Consider the following 13,890-nt stretch of genomic DNA (forward strand, 5'->3'; position numbering starts at 1 on the left):
GCTTCACTGTGCAGAATGATGAGTTTGCAGAGTTTGACACTAGAAGGCTGTTTTCACATTCATATGCTGACAGTGGAGAGTTTCTCTGTGCTCACTGGGGGGAGGGGGGCAATGAGCAGGAATATGACTCTGGATCTCAAGATAGCAGCATTAAAAAAATTGCAAGCACAGTCATTCTTGGCTTCCAGAGGGTTTTTATTAGAACCACTGACTGTATATAAAGATGGACGACACATCTCTACTTCCTACTGCTGAGCAAAAGTGAAGCCAAATATCGAGCAGGGTCTATGTGTAGGCTAGTCTAGCAGACTTACATGACACACCTACTTTACTACACAAGCTTCGGGGTTTGCATAAAAATATGAAACCTCCATGGATCACAAATTCATAAAAGAAAGTCACTATATACACCTTGTTCGCAGTTCAAGGTGTCCTGTTAACAGGTTTACAGATGTCACTTTTACGATGATGGTCTATGGGGAAAATGCTTTTAGGCTGCAGGGGTATTTTTCAATGCAATAACGATAGTATCCACTGGGAAATGTTGGCTGCAAGGCTGAGCAGCAGAGCCAGGGTTGCCAACTATTTTCAGTTGGAAGTAGCTGATGCCTGCAGGAGAAATCTAAAGAAAATTAATCTTAAACTAAACTGAATGTAATCAGCTATATTAGCAATTTATCTAAAAGGAGTCTGAAAAGTGAGAAAGTCTAAATTAGCAACACTGGAATACATACATGAGCCATCTGTCTGTGAATGTTCTCATTTGTCCAGGTCATAGTTATCTCTGGGCAATTGAATCGAAAGCAACTGGACTTGTATTTCTATGAAGACTCCTCTTATCCATATTTTTTAATAAATTGATTTAAACATTACATGACACAACCGGCAACGTCCTGCCGCCTGACAGAGGCTTGCTGCCACAGCTGTCAATAATAGTAATCATAATATTAATGATAATAATATTACTAATTATAATAATAATATTAATAGTAATATCTTTATTTATATAGCACCTTTCATTCATAAAATGCAGCTCAAAGTGCTTTACATTTAAAACAATAAAACAAAAGCAAACAAGTACAGTGTTAAAAAATAAAAGAAATAAAATCATGATTTTACACCCCTTTTCTTATAGTCAAATAATGAATTAAAAACTAAAGAAACATGAGCACTTGAACATGCATCAGCTTAACTACTAAAGCTAAAATGACAGAAGCCATATTTGGGAAAAATGTAATTGACATGTACTAATTTTTTTAGATTGGCACACGTCTGCTAACATACAGGGGGCTGTACTGCATCCGGCCACCAGGGGGCGACCGATATATTTTGACTTCACTTTTGGGGAAGCTGTCATGACGTCTATCAACAGTCAATGGTCAGAAGCTGGTCACATTGTTCAGAAACTACAAGAAAAAGACAGCAGGTGGTGGTGTTGAACATTTGTGCCCGGCGTGTCACCGTCAGCCGGAACGGAAGGAGGATGAGGAAGTGAGTGGAGAAGGGAAGAGGAAGAGGAGGACTGGAGATGTAGCCCACACCAATGCACCAGCAGCTGGCAGGATACTACTAGCGACCAAGCTAGATTAGAACAATATTTGACAATGCAATGGGTAACTGCTGTGCATACTGTGTCGGGCTCTTCAGGAGGGAAGCCAACAGGATCCAGAGAGGAGGCGGGTGAGTGAAACAAAGCTTTAGCATGGCGAGCTAACTAGCATGAAGGCATCAGTTTATCCGGTTAGTGCTGATGTCTTGACACCTCAGTGTGTCTGCTCACACTGTCTGACAGCTGCGGGTGTTATCTGACAGACAAAGGCCTCTCAGTCAACTAGTGGCCGCCTCTGTGGGGTAAGAGCCCACCTGCAGTCAGCCACCAACACAAATCAAGACCCCACCCCTATTGTCAACAGTGTGAGGGCACCAACTTGAAGGACTGACTCAACCAGGGCCCCTAGAGGTGTTAGACAGGACTTTTGATAAATATTTGGACTATGTAGGCTAGCCTGTCTTAAATCTGAATCCTGGTACAGACTTTGTGTTTCAGTGGTCTATTTCTGGCATCATTTACTGGTTATTACGTCACCAGATGGTGGGTTCATTCAGTGGCAGTTCAGGTCACATGATCAGCTTCAGTCCAGGGCATGACAGCCGTTTATCAGTCATTATTAGTCAGTGACTGCTGGGAAATTATAAAGCTCATTTTAAACATGTCTGCTCCAGTTAGGTCATGTTATATGTTCTACTGGCAGCTGTTTGTTTGTGTCAAATCTCAACAAGGAGAGATAATAATACATGTTATCTGTATCACACTTTATTCCTACTGAAACGTAAAGTGCTACAGTGTTAATATATTAGAGCACACAACATAATGATGATGATAATGATAATAATAATATTAATAATTATAATGTTAAGATATAACAAATGACATATATGACATAATGACACACAATGTAATGACAAAAAGTGTGTCATCACTGAATGAGTGTGTTTTTTTCCCCCGCCCAACTTTATTGGCCAAATATTGAAATACACAATATACACAAATAATATACATATACAGGAAAAACATCACAAAATACTTATCCAAAAAGGACATTTAACAAAATAAAAGGCACCAGACACCTCAAAAGAGAACAGAATCATATGTTTACAAAAAACTATAGAAATAAGAGAACAGTGGAAAATAAGTACATAAATAAAAAATAAATATGTTAAAAAAGATTATAGATATACATAAGTGAGTTGTGAGTATGGAGACAGCATTAAGACACTTTTGTAATTCATTATGATGTGCAACATGTTTTCAATTTTCATCCAGTAGAGAGCGACAGACCCTTTTCTCAACAGTCAGTTTAACATTTTATAGCAGGAACATCACAGGTGTATTCAATATCAGTAATTACAGGTCTATTCGCTTGAGGTGAGCCTGTTGTAAGGTGCTGATAGTGTACACTGGCTCACTGGCATCACTTAAGTAGCTGTCGTCAATGTAATTAATTACAGCTGTGCCTCTCTTAATGTAACATGTCTATTCTATTGATTCCTGGAACTAAACATTTCCTTTTGTTTGGTAACTTTAACATTTGCAGCAGCCTCCATTTCTTCCCAAAGTTGCTTATCCTCTATCATCTCTACTATAGCTGCACTAACTCAGTCCATGAATCCATCAGAAAAGCATCTCCAAGTTCAAAATTCAGAGCCAGTGAAATGGCTGCTTCCATTCATTTTTAATTATCCAACATTTTCTGAGCTCCAGTCCCCATTATGAGTGTGACTATATGAGATCATGTTGAGTAGTGGTACACTCCAGGCTAAATCTTTAGCACTGGAACATACTTCACATAAAGTCTCTTGAAATATTTACAGTGACAAGATCATTGTAAACAAAATTAATGATTTGGGAGTGTGAGACACAATCAGATCTGATGATTTTAATATTTTTGTCTTCATCACAGGCGCTACATTTTGACCAACGTGCCTTTTTTTCTCAAACACTGGCTGTATTCCTTCACCAGTCGCTGCTTAATGAGTCTCTTCTGTCCACTCTTTCTTCTTCTCCTGTCACAAGTTTATTTCTGTTACCAGCTCTGTCATCTTGATGTCCATTACACACGATGTAATCATCATTCAACTCCTTCAGATGAAATGTGGAAGCTATCGTTCACCTCTGCAGCTGACTGTCTGAAATGAACACGGCTTCAATATGATTTTACATTATTGTGTGCTCATATTCTCTCAATTATTCATACAGGTCAAAATACTTCCGCAGCAGCACCACAGGGGAGCATTATACAATAGAGGTAGGAGTCGCACATTTATTAGTATTGATTCATTCTTGATGATGACGACTATATCATTGAATTTGTCTATTTGTGATTTTTATCTTTGCAGTTTGAAAATCTGGTAGAAAGTGATGAGGTGAGTGTGATCATCTTCTTCTGGTCATGTTTTGATTATTTCTATTAAAGGAGCTCTCAGTTCAGTTGCTAAGTTTAATGAAAATAACCAGCATTAGGTTTTTCTGTATGGCCTGTCGGACATTGGATTTTTGGGGCCAATACTGATATTAGGTAGTGGGGGGTCAGTGACAAATAAGGGTTGGCAAGATGAGCAATTCAAAAATATCTTAGAAATATGTCTTAAAAGCAGCATCAGGTTTGTTAAAATGTACATTTTGTATTTGTGTTGGTTTTATTTCATTTGAAAGGACATTTGCAACATATTTAACCAAAAGTAAGACTGAATGCTCCTGAAAATGTCAAATGGTGTAACCACAAAATAAAATAAACGATTAAATATTAAATATTTAATCCACCTACAGTGTGTTTAAGTGTACTTATACAAATAATTACTTCAATTGTTTCTGATTGACATGATTCCCCAGATTAAATGTAATATTTAGAACAATTGTATTCCATTACCTTTATTTAATATACAAAGTTATAATGTAAGATCATGCCAAACTAGTTGATATGGTGTTTTATTGAGAATTTACTGTTTTTAAGCAAGTTGAATTATTTGGTACAAAGTTTTTATGGTTACACCACTTACACATTTTTGCCATAATCCTCTAATATATTCTCTCAAAATGGATTAAAAGCAGAAATGTTATGCTGGGTCCACAAAAAAAAAGTTATTCTTGTGTTTATTTTAAAATTTGAACCCCTTTAAATTTGACTAAACCACATGGACACAAAAAACCCATCATTGACCTGAGTAAAAAATTACAAAATAAAAAATCTGATATCGATATATCAGCTGATAATCTTATATATACAGAATTTATAGTATAATATATTATAGTAAATTGGTACCTATATATCTTTTTAAAAAAAGCACTTATTGTAAGACATAAACACAGATACCGATATATCGTGATAGGCCCACATCAGCTGATAATGTCGGTTGACCAATATATCGGTCTTGCTCTAGTTTTCTGTCTATTTTTCTCTACTACTCAGGTCTCATTGCATTTAAACAGACTGAGTGAAGTGTCTTGTAAAGCGTACATTCTAATTAAAAGCTGCATTACGCTGGTGCTCCCAGAATACTTTTTACTTTGAGACTCTCAGACTTCCCTCTGACAGCCGCCGTCCACCCGTGATGGATAGAAAACGATGTGGGGCATCTGCTGCGCACTCATCTCTGTGTTATGGCAGTCTTCCATTCACTTCCTTGCGGGGAAGTAACTCGATTACTGTCTGCAGAGACCCAGACGAGTAGCGCCCGAGTCAAACGGTGCAGTAGCGGAGATGCATTTCACGCTGGAGTTCATTGCTGTCTGGTAAAAAAAAAAAAATGTGTTTGTTTCATTGCAGGCTGAGAGTCCGCAGTCCTGCCTGAGGTACGTATGAGCCAGCTTTAAATAAGTCATTGTAAATGTTAGTGTAACTATCCAGACTTGATTTTTATTGCTGTTATTTTTTCAGGCCCATCAGTGAAGATGAGCTCAAGAACCTCCGAGAGCACCGCTACGCTGCTATATCAGACACGCAGATCCTATTAGACCAGAAGATCTCGGCGGAGGTAAGACACATCTTTAGAGTGATCTGTCTTTGTTAGATGAACATGTTGTCCCCGCATGGTTTTTTATTTCACATTTTTTAAAACCTATTTTTGGCTTCTCTTTCATTTGCTGCATTGTTTTTTCTGTTCTTGTAATTTTCTGTTTTTTTTGTTTTTGTTTGTTTGTTTCATTTTTGTTATTTCTGCTCAGTTAGAGGCACAAGAGGAGAAGTTGAGGCTAGAAGAGGAGGCTAGAAATGCCGCCCAGCGTGAGGCCGCCAGGCTGGCGCGTGAACGAAAATTGAAGGAGGTGAGGCGGCACTGAGCGCTCCCTTCTGCCAGTTTACCTTACTGCTTGACTTAACAACTTCTCCTCTAACCTGCTGAGCCCGTCCTGAGGCTGCCCAGCAAGTCCTCTGTATCCTCTGTACTTCACAGGGACCTGGATGTTTTTCTGTTCAGTTGTCCTTTTGTTCTCATTAACTTCCAGTAAGGAAAACTGTTGCTGTCTCAGTGCTTTAGAACACTATAGCTATAATAAATGTCATTTATCTGTCAAGTAGCCTTTCTGTTTTTTGGTGAAACTCATATAATGATGTAAATAATGTAAAAGTATATACTAGCAAAGATAGTAGGGAGTTAAAATAATGTCACATTCACATGAGTAGGGCAGCTTAGGATATAATGATATCCAGCATGGTGCATAATATACAGGAAGCTCATATTATAAGGAATTAACTGCCAATAGACATAAAATTTTGCTTTTTTAAGCAAAAGGGAAATAAATAAATAATACAAAGTCTATTTCAAAGAACAAAGAAAGGCATATTAGCTGTAATGAATAAATATATTTTAACTATTAGAATCTGATAGCATTGAAGTATAACTTTTTTGGTGAATATCACAGTCTCATACTTCCTGTAAAGTTTCAAGGAAAGATCTGATGCAGGAAAACGACTTATTATATGATTAAATTAAAACATCTGGTATTGAGATTTCTATATTGCTTTTCATGCCACATTCCACTGCTTCTCTGGTGTCGCTTTGTTAAAAGTTATTCGCTCACATGTTTCCTATATATTATTAATATAGTCTTCTATTATGTTTTTATCACCCCAAAAAACTCTTGACTGTCTTTGTGCTTGATCTGTGGCGCTTTTGTTAGCAGCTGTCTGCCCAGAGGACACGGGGGAAAGCAGATGGCTCCGGCAGTGAAACCCAACAAAGAAAGTGAGTCACTTTTAAGTTCGTTAGACAACAGGATAATTGTAGAGCTGAGGTCATGAGGTTTTGCACAAATTTTTGACAGTAATACGGTTTCATCCACTTCATCACTTTGGTTGTAAAGAGAGACTCACAGATCATTACTTGACTTCAACGACTCTGTCACCCCCCCACCCTCCCCGGACTATCATTTAATGGCATGTCAACAGATACATTAATTCAGTAATGTGTGCATTAAAGAGCGCCCTGTTTGTTCTTCTAGTCATGCAGTGTGTAGGCTGTAAAACAAATATTAAAGCACTGCAAGGTATCCAGTCTCACAATTCAATGCTTAACTAATTTCCAGTGTGCCAGAAGGGAGCTGCAGGCTCATAAATGCTGCTACTTTGCAGCGGTAATGAAAGGAGGCAGCATGAACAAAGCTGAGCACAGTATCGGCTTTCATCTTTCCAAATGTAGTTTTGAGTCTGATGATTTTATTTATTTTTTTGGTCTAATCAGTATTGTGCAGTTGTTCATGCTTCTTCAAAGCAGCGAGCCAATGATCTCATGGTTGATTGTCATCCTGACCTGTTTCAGACAAACCTCTGGGGAAGGTTTCGACGTCTACCTCCAGAATGTAAAAGCCCAGTCTGAAGCTTTCAGGAGCAACAGTGAGTGAACCATCTAAGCCTTAATTATATTAACGCTAACAAATTGCAGGTGCACAACATCTGCGCTAATAATAAACCATAGCACAAGCTTTATCGTTTGACAGTTAAGAGCAGTGTTTTTCAGTCCTGGTCCTGGGGCATGCCCCGCATGTTTTAGATGTTTTCCTGCTCCAACACACCTGATTCAAATGAACGGCTCTTTATCAGGCTTCTGTAGAGCTTGATGATGAGCTGAACATTTGAATCAGGTGTGCAGGAAGAAGGAATCATCCAAAAAAAAACATGCAGGGAAGGGTGCCCCAGGACCAGACTGAAAAACACTCGTCAAGACTACACAGTATTTTAAAAGTATCAAAGTGCTTTATATTCTGTCTTAATGATTGTTTTCCATTTTCAGGACTTCCCTCTGACACAAACGTGGTGACTCCCAACACGGAATACAGCTGGGATTTCACCACAAAGACACGCTCCACCAATGACGACGGGACCTCGCTGGATTTAGAGTGGGAGGATGAGGAAGGTGAGAGTTCATGTCCTGTACTGATTTTTACAGATTCTTCAGATTCTTTACCAGCTGTTGAGGTTTTTGACTCGAGTCCATAACTTAAAACAATGTTTAGTTGGCCACAAATCACCGATCAATGCAAATACTACACTGTAGTATACACTTAACCCCTCTTAAAAAATACTATTAATCTATATATTTAATGATTTCTAGCTGCCATTCTGCAGACTCATACTTAATAGTGGTATTCATGTTAATATTTGGTCATAATCATATTTTAAATATATAAAAATGTGTATTTAACATCTGTTTCGTGTATAGCACCCTCTCAACGGTATCACTTCAGCTCAGGCCACCATGTAAATGATTCTATTAACGTATTATCTAAGCTTGGTGCTTTACAAGATAAATACAGTGAAATGAGCCACCAGTAAACTCCCTGTGGCAGTTTGTGACTCCAGTGACTTTGGTAGCGCTCCGCTGTCTGAATAAAAGCTTGAACGCTTGCGTCACAGGAATCAACCGAGCACTTCCAGCCTGGGAGAGGTCTCGGACAGAGGAGGACATCCTGCGAGCAGCCCTGAGGCCCGGCAGCAAGCAGATGACCAGCGGCCCGACCTCGGCCTCCGAGGACTCCAACGCACTGGAGTGGGAGAATGATTTTGTGAGTACCCACCCAGAGGACAATGCAGACACTGAATTTGAAGGGTTTGTCAATCCAGTCCTCGACACTCCCTCTGAGGACGCCTCGGACTGTGGCCTCAGGTTGGACAACCAGGACAGATAGTGTCCAGCACCAAAGGAGATGTTTCTTGTGCCCTCTTCATGTCAAAGCTCACCAGCTTTTTTGTTTGTTTGTTTTTGCCTCATCAAATGGAAAAATGTACTCACTTGTTGTTCATATCCTGTAATCTGAGACTGAGGGAATGTGTCGTGGATCTCTACACTTCAGCACAGTGTAGTGATGTTTTTAACAAATACTCATTTTTTCAGTGCCTTCATTTGCTGACCATTTTTATGCATCATAACTGACCAGTTACCATCCATTGACCATTCAACACAATGCTCAGTAAGTGCTTATTTCCAGTGCAAAGTGTCCAGGTGATCAGACAGAAACCACTCAGTTGCCAAACTGCTCAAAAGTGAAACTTTACTGCAAAAGTCTGAGGATGCTTAAGACAAAACGGTGCACTATATGAAATGATAAACCCTTGAAAGGAGATTGTCCTCTACATTAAATCCATTGGAGGCCAGTGCCTTGCTGTGTGGCAATGGCAGGATGGTTCCTGCCATTGCCATCTGTTTATAGGTCAGAAACAAACAAACACTTACAAGCCTCCTTTCAATGTTGTTGCACGATAGAAGAGAAGGAACCTTAATTCCTTCCATTGAAAGGTTGCTGATACATTAGAGCTGCCTGTTTTGGTGAATTAGCACAAGTATAGCATCACTGTTTTCACATTTGAGTCAAAAGCTTGTCCGAATCTGTGCATCAAAATATAATTTCAGTCATACTTGTGTGTTTCTGTGAATGGGCGTTTGACAGTGATGATCGATATACATGAAAAACACTGAACTCTGTAAATGTAATCTCTGATATTATATAACAGACTGACACATTTGAAATGAAACAGGCTCAAGGTAGCTTTCATATTTAATGAAACACCTTCACTGTCCTGTTTTCCTCTGTAATCTGCTCAGTAGTATCTTGTTCTTAAATGTTCACATTTCCATTTGGCAACAAGAAACCTTTTTACAAAACAACATAATTTGGCACATACAGTGAATCAGATTTCCTTCATCGTTTACACATTATGCTGTCAAAGGTTTTCAACTGACCTTTTTTATAATTCTAATCTGCATTTATGTTGAAACATTTTCTTCAGCTGATTCTCTGGTTCATTGTGATTGTGAGTCAGGGTTTTCACAACAGCCTGGAAAGTTTGGTACGATATGGAAAATTATGAAAATAGTCACGTTTGAGAATCAATATTTAGTTTTTTGTCTTGATCATCCATTATGTTTTATTAGCAATTAACTTAATTACTGCCAATATGTGATTGAAAAATGTTAGCACAAATTCTTTTTCTATTCTATTCTGGATCTAACTTTCTGCTATGTGACAGCAAATCAAACAACCAATGTGAAGCAAAATTACCAAGCAGTCACTTGAGTGATCACATTGCAAACCAGGAAAATAATGATACAATATACAACATACAGGAGACAATCTTCACCTAACTAAAATATCTTTTTACCAGCTTTAAATGGTGTGTGTGTGTGTGTGTGTGTGTGGCATTTTTGCCTTCATTGCAAAGTAGGGATAGAAAGGAAATTAACCATACATTATTATAGGGCATGGATGTATTATAAGAGCTGGACCAAAAATGGCACCCATTCAGTCCTATGAGAGTTGCTCAGCTGGTGCATACACCAAAAGTTTCTATCTTCCGTGTTTACATCTGTGTTATGTGGGCTGCTGAATATGCTCAGTAGTGTTTCCCCCACTGGCCCGAGAGTTCCTGCTCGGCCCACAGACTTTACATTGTGATGACGTCACATTTTTTAAAAATCGCTTTTCTGGGCTCGAAGAAAGTTTTACAAATATAAAACCTCCATGGATCAAAAAGTCACAATAGAAAGAGTCAGAATTGACCTTGTTTGCAGTTCGAGGTGTCCTGTCAACAGTTTTACAGAGAATGGTGGCCTATGGTGAAAATGCTTTTTTGGGCCGCGGGAGGATTTGTTGCTACAATACCGTAAATGACCACTGGGGGAAAATTGGCTGCAAAGCTGAGTGGCGGCATCCTATCCAGCTCTTACAATACATCCATGTTATTAGGTTATTAGGTTACCAGGACGCCCTGACGCAGCTCGTTTTGATTGGTGGCATTTATTCAAGAGACAAATCTTTTTGTGTGTGCGTATGTTTATAAAATATTATATGAAATCCAAACCAAGATTATAGACTACAAACATATATAGACTTTAAAATCCCTGCTGATTGCTGTGTACTGCAAATACTGAAAGCAATATTTGTGGAAATTGTGTGAGATTGGACTGAAAAAGACCCTGTGGCTTCTACTTTATCATGTTCCTACGTTTGATCAAATGCTGCCGTTCACACTTTGCTTGTGCATTGATTTTTTTTAATTGATTTTTTTCTATTTTTTTTAGATCCTGATATTTGACACATTACATACGGTTGAGATGAGTTGTTATTGATCTCTATGAATCAAAAGTAGCTCGCTGGTTGCACTCTAATTGTGTGGACTTTGAATCTAGATGAATGAATAGAGTGTTATCAGCTCCTAGAAGACTTTCACTGAAACGTTTCCTTCATTACTCGTAAGAAGGAAACAGATGTGCACTGCTGTTGACGTATGTAGACGAGACACAGGTTCACTTTCAGAGATTCCACATCACTTTTTAATAGTTTCTCAATATCTGAGTGTAAAAGAATCGTTTGATCACATCTCAATATTATGTTTTATTGATTACACAATCTCTGATTTAATCACTGGAATTTTCTGTAAAAAAACAAACTGTAACTTAACATTCCTTGTCCAATGAGCCAAAGGAGGGGAAAAAAAAGTACAGAAAAATGCCTTGGGCATCACATAGATTCACTGTAATGAATATAGTGTACGAGGGGTATCAAACAGCTGGGAATGGTTCATTTTACAAGTGTCATTATTAAACAGAGCATCACTTTAAACAGTGTTGTTAGCTGCTGCTGAAAGTAAATGATATCTGTGCATTTTGTCATTTTTGAAGTGATATTTTCACCGGTAGAATGTTTTTTTCTTTTCTTTCCTGTGTATATATTGAAAGTACGAGACACCAAGTTAGACAAACCAAAGTAATACATGAATTCCAAGTCACACTTTCACCACAATACAAATTACAAACCTACAACACAAATAAAAATGTAGAGATTGGAAACAGTGTGAAAGATATTTTTGCCTTTTGAACAGTGAAAATGTTTTACTGAGGTGAAATATCACTTTAAACAGAGGTGAGGCTGTAAATGGAGACACTTCACTGCACTGTGTGTTTGTTGTTGTTGTGATCACTCAGTTTGTAGAAGATGGCGCCACTGTGGTTCAGAGGGTTTGAGTCGGTTTACACGTTTCTATACTCAGAATGGACAACGCTGTCAACTTATCCACCAAAGTGATTGATTTACATTGTTCAGGTTTTTATGGAAGACACTACAAGTAACTTGTTTATGTTCGCTTTGTATGATATCCGAATGCATTGAGGACAAACAACCACTGAAACCTCCTTAAATCATGTTGAATGTATAAACCTGCTTAAAGGCACAGTTGAATTTCAGCTTTGGAGAACATGCATGCGGTTTATGGCTGTCAAGCAAGTTTAAAAAAAAAAGAGAAACTGATAAAATGATGCAAAAGGTCTCACCAGCGTTACATATACAATAAAGTTTTTTAAAAAATCAAGTTTGTTGAAGGAAACTGACAAATTGATTTAAAATAACTCAACGTGCAGGACTTTCTGACTCACATAAACAGCACAGACACATTTTTTTCCTTTTTTAAAAACTACAAACGCACGCCAGCAGCAGGCAGGCATTAAAATAGGCTTTTCTTCTTAAAACCCTCTTCACATCCACAGTGGCCCCTCATAAGACTTGACTCACTTTTTCTCGTTTCTTCAAGGGAAGGGCTTTTTTTTTTGTTAATCGGTGACATTTCATCAAAATAAATGTCCCTTCACCTGCTCTATATTTAAAATGCAACAGTGACTCAACCTCCGAGCCAGTTCATTAAAGTGTTACTCATTTCTTTCTCGGTGAACAAGAGATGATACATCTCATATTTCTGTTTTGTGATTTAGAAAAAGAAAATATGAAACTCAACACATTTTTAGCACTTGATTAAAGCTTTGTAACCTGCTTGATCTCGAGTAAATGTCACACTGATGTGGCACCAAAAATGAAGACAAAATCAAATATAGTCAAACCTTTCAAAATGAATTATTTGTTGGATAATCCAGCAAATCCAAAAGTAACATACATAAGTTAAAGCTACAGACTATATCAGCCCTTCTGAAGTGGCAATGACCACTAAATACAACAATTAAAAAAACAACAAAATGAATGCATGTAACTTCATAGTTTCTATCTTAAAAGGAAACTGTACATTTGAATAATATGAACATGTTGGCTGGATTGTGTGTGATTTTTTTTATTTTTTTTTATTATCTGTAATTTAAAAGTTTGCAACTATAGAGAGTGAATAGCTTTACAAGATGATGTGTGTCTCATTTGCAGCTTGTACTTCTCTGTAAATAAAAGTTGTCTTTGCATATCTGCATCGTCATGGCATATTTTACCATTACAAGAGGGACGCTCATTTATTTTTGTACATCAGGAGGCAAAACATTTGATTTCTTGATACCAGGGTTTGAGTTTTTGTTGTTGTTTTTCCTTTTTTTTTGCATTTGGAGACATGAGTGTATATATATGAGTGCATTTCCAGCTTTGGCTCTGAGTCACTATGTCTGTTCATTGTGAATATTTAATCAAGGTCAGTGTAAACTGCATTGCAGCAACATTGTGGCAATGGGGCTGTCACAACCTCTTGTGTTGTATTGCTATAAATACAGCATCTAATCAATTCCTCCGCTGGACCTATTTGAACACATGATTTCTGTCTTTATTGAGATGATTTATTGATGGAGACAGTGAGGAGAACTTGTAAGAAAATTGAGCACAAAATGTAAACATTTCCCTCTCATGCCAAGGACCAAATCCTGACCTGGTGTAAGTGTGATTAAAGGGTTAATACAACAGGATGTGATGTTTTTTTTGCATGTAGCACTTTTGGGTTTCGTTTGATGACAATGAATCCAACTTCAAAATAAACTGGCACTTATGTCATCTTGTTTTAATCTCTCTCTGTAATTTATGTAGTGCATATTATACAATAAGTCGACCTAGGAGAGGTGACACATGCTCCGTATGTATAATTA

General features: G+C 37.8%; 1 protein-coding gene across 1 annotated transcript; it reads left to right on the plus strand.

Annotated features, from left to right (window-relative positions):
• Nucleotides 1-1,539: 1,539 nt before the first annotated feature.
• On the plus strand, nucleotides 1,540-13,703 carry ap1ar (adaptor related protein complex 1 associated regulatory protein). The gene is made up of 10 exons (XM_062425115.1): nucleotides 1,540-1,680; nucleotides 3,758-3,806; nucleotides 3,898-3,924; nucleotides 5,325-5,350; nucleotides 5,436-5,532; nucleotides 5,723-5,821; nucleotides 6,680-6,741; nucleotides 7,315-7,388; nucleotides 7,786-7,908; nucleotides 8,409-13,703. Exons 1-10 carry the CDS (start codon nucleotides 1,610-1,612, stop codon nucleotides 8,678-8,680), a joined length of 900 nt encoding a protein of 299 aa, XP_062281099.1. The 5' UTR covers nucleotides 1,540-1,609; the 3' UTR covers nucleotides 8,681-13,703.
• The last annotated feature ends 187 nt before the right edge of the window (nucleotides 13,704-13,890 follow it).

The sequence above is a fragment of the Scomber scombrus genome, chromosome 9 (genome assembly GCF_963691925.1).
Source record: "Scomber scombrus chromosome 9, fScoSco1.1, whole genome shotgun sequence".
NCBI classification, from domain to species: domain Eukaryota; kingdom Metazoa; phylum Chordata; class Actinopteri; order Scombriformes; family Scombridae; genus Scomber; species Scomber scombrus.

What these genes read in the sequence shown, in the direction of transcription:
- ap1ar (XM_062425115.1), top strand. Translation starts at nt 1,610, where the DNA reads ATGGGTAACTGCTGTGCATACTGTGTCGGGCTCTTCAGGAGGGAAGCC. An exon ending in ATCTGGTAGAAAGTGATGAG is followed by an intron (nt 3,925 to 5,324) that starts GTGAGTGTGATC and finishes GTTTCATTGCAG; the next exon opens with GCTGAGAGTCCGCAGTCCTG. An exon ending in AGAGTGGGAGGATGAGGAAG is followed by an intron (nt 7,909 to 8,408) that starts GTGAGAGTTCAT and finishes CTTGCGTCACAG; the next exon opens with GAATCAACCGAGCACTTCCA.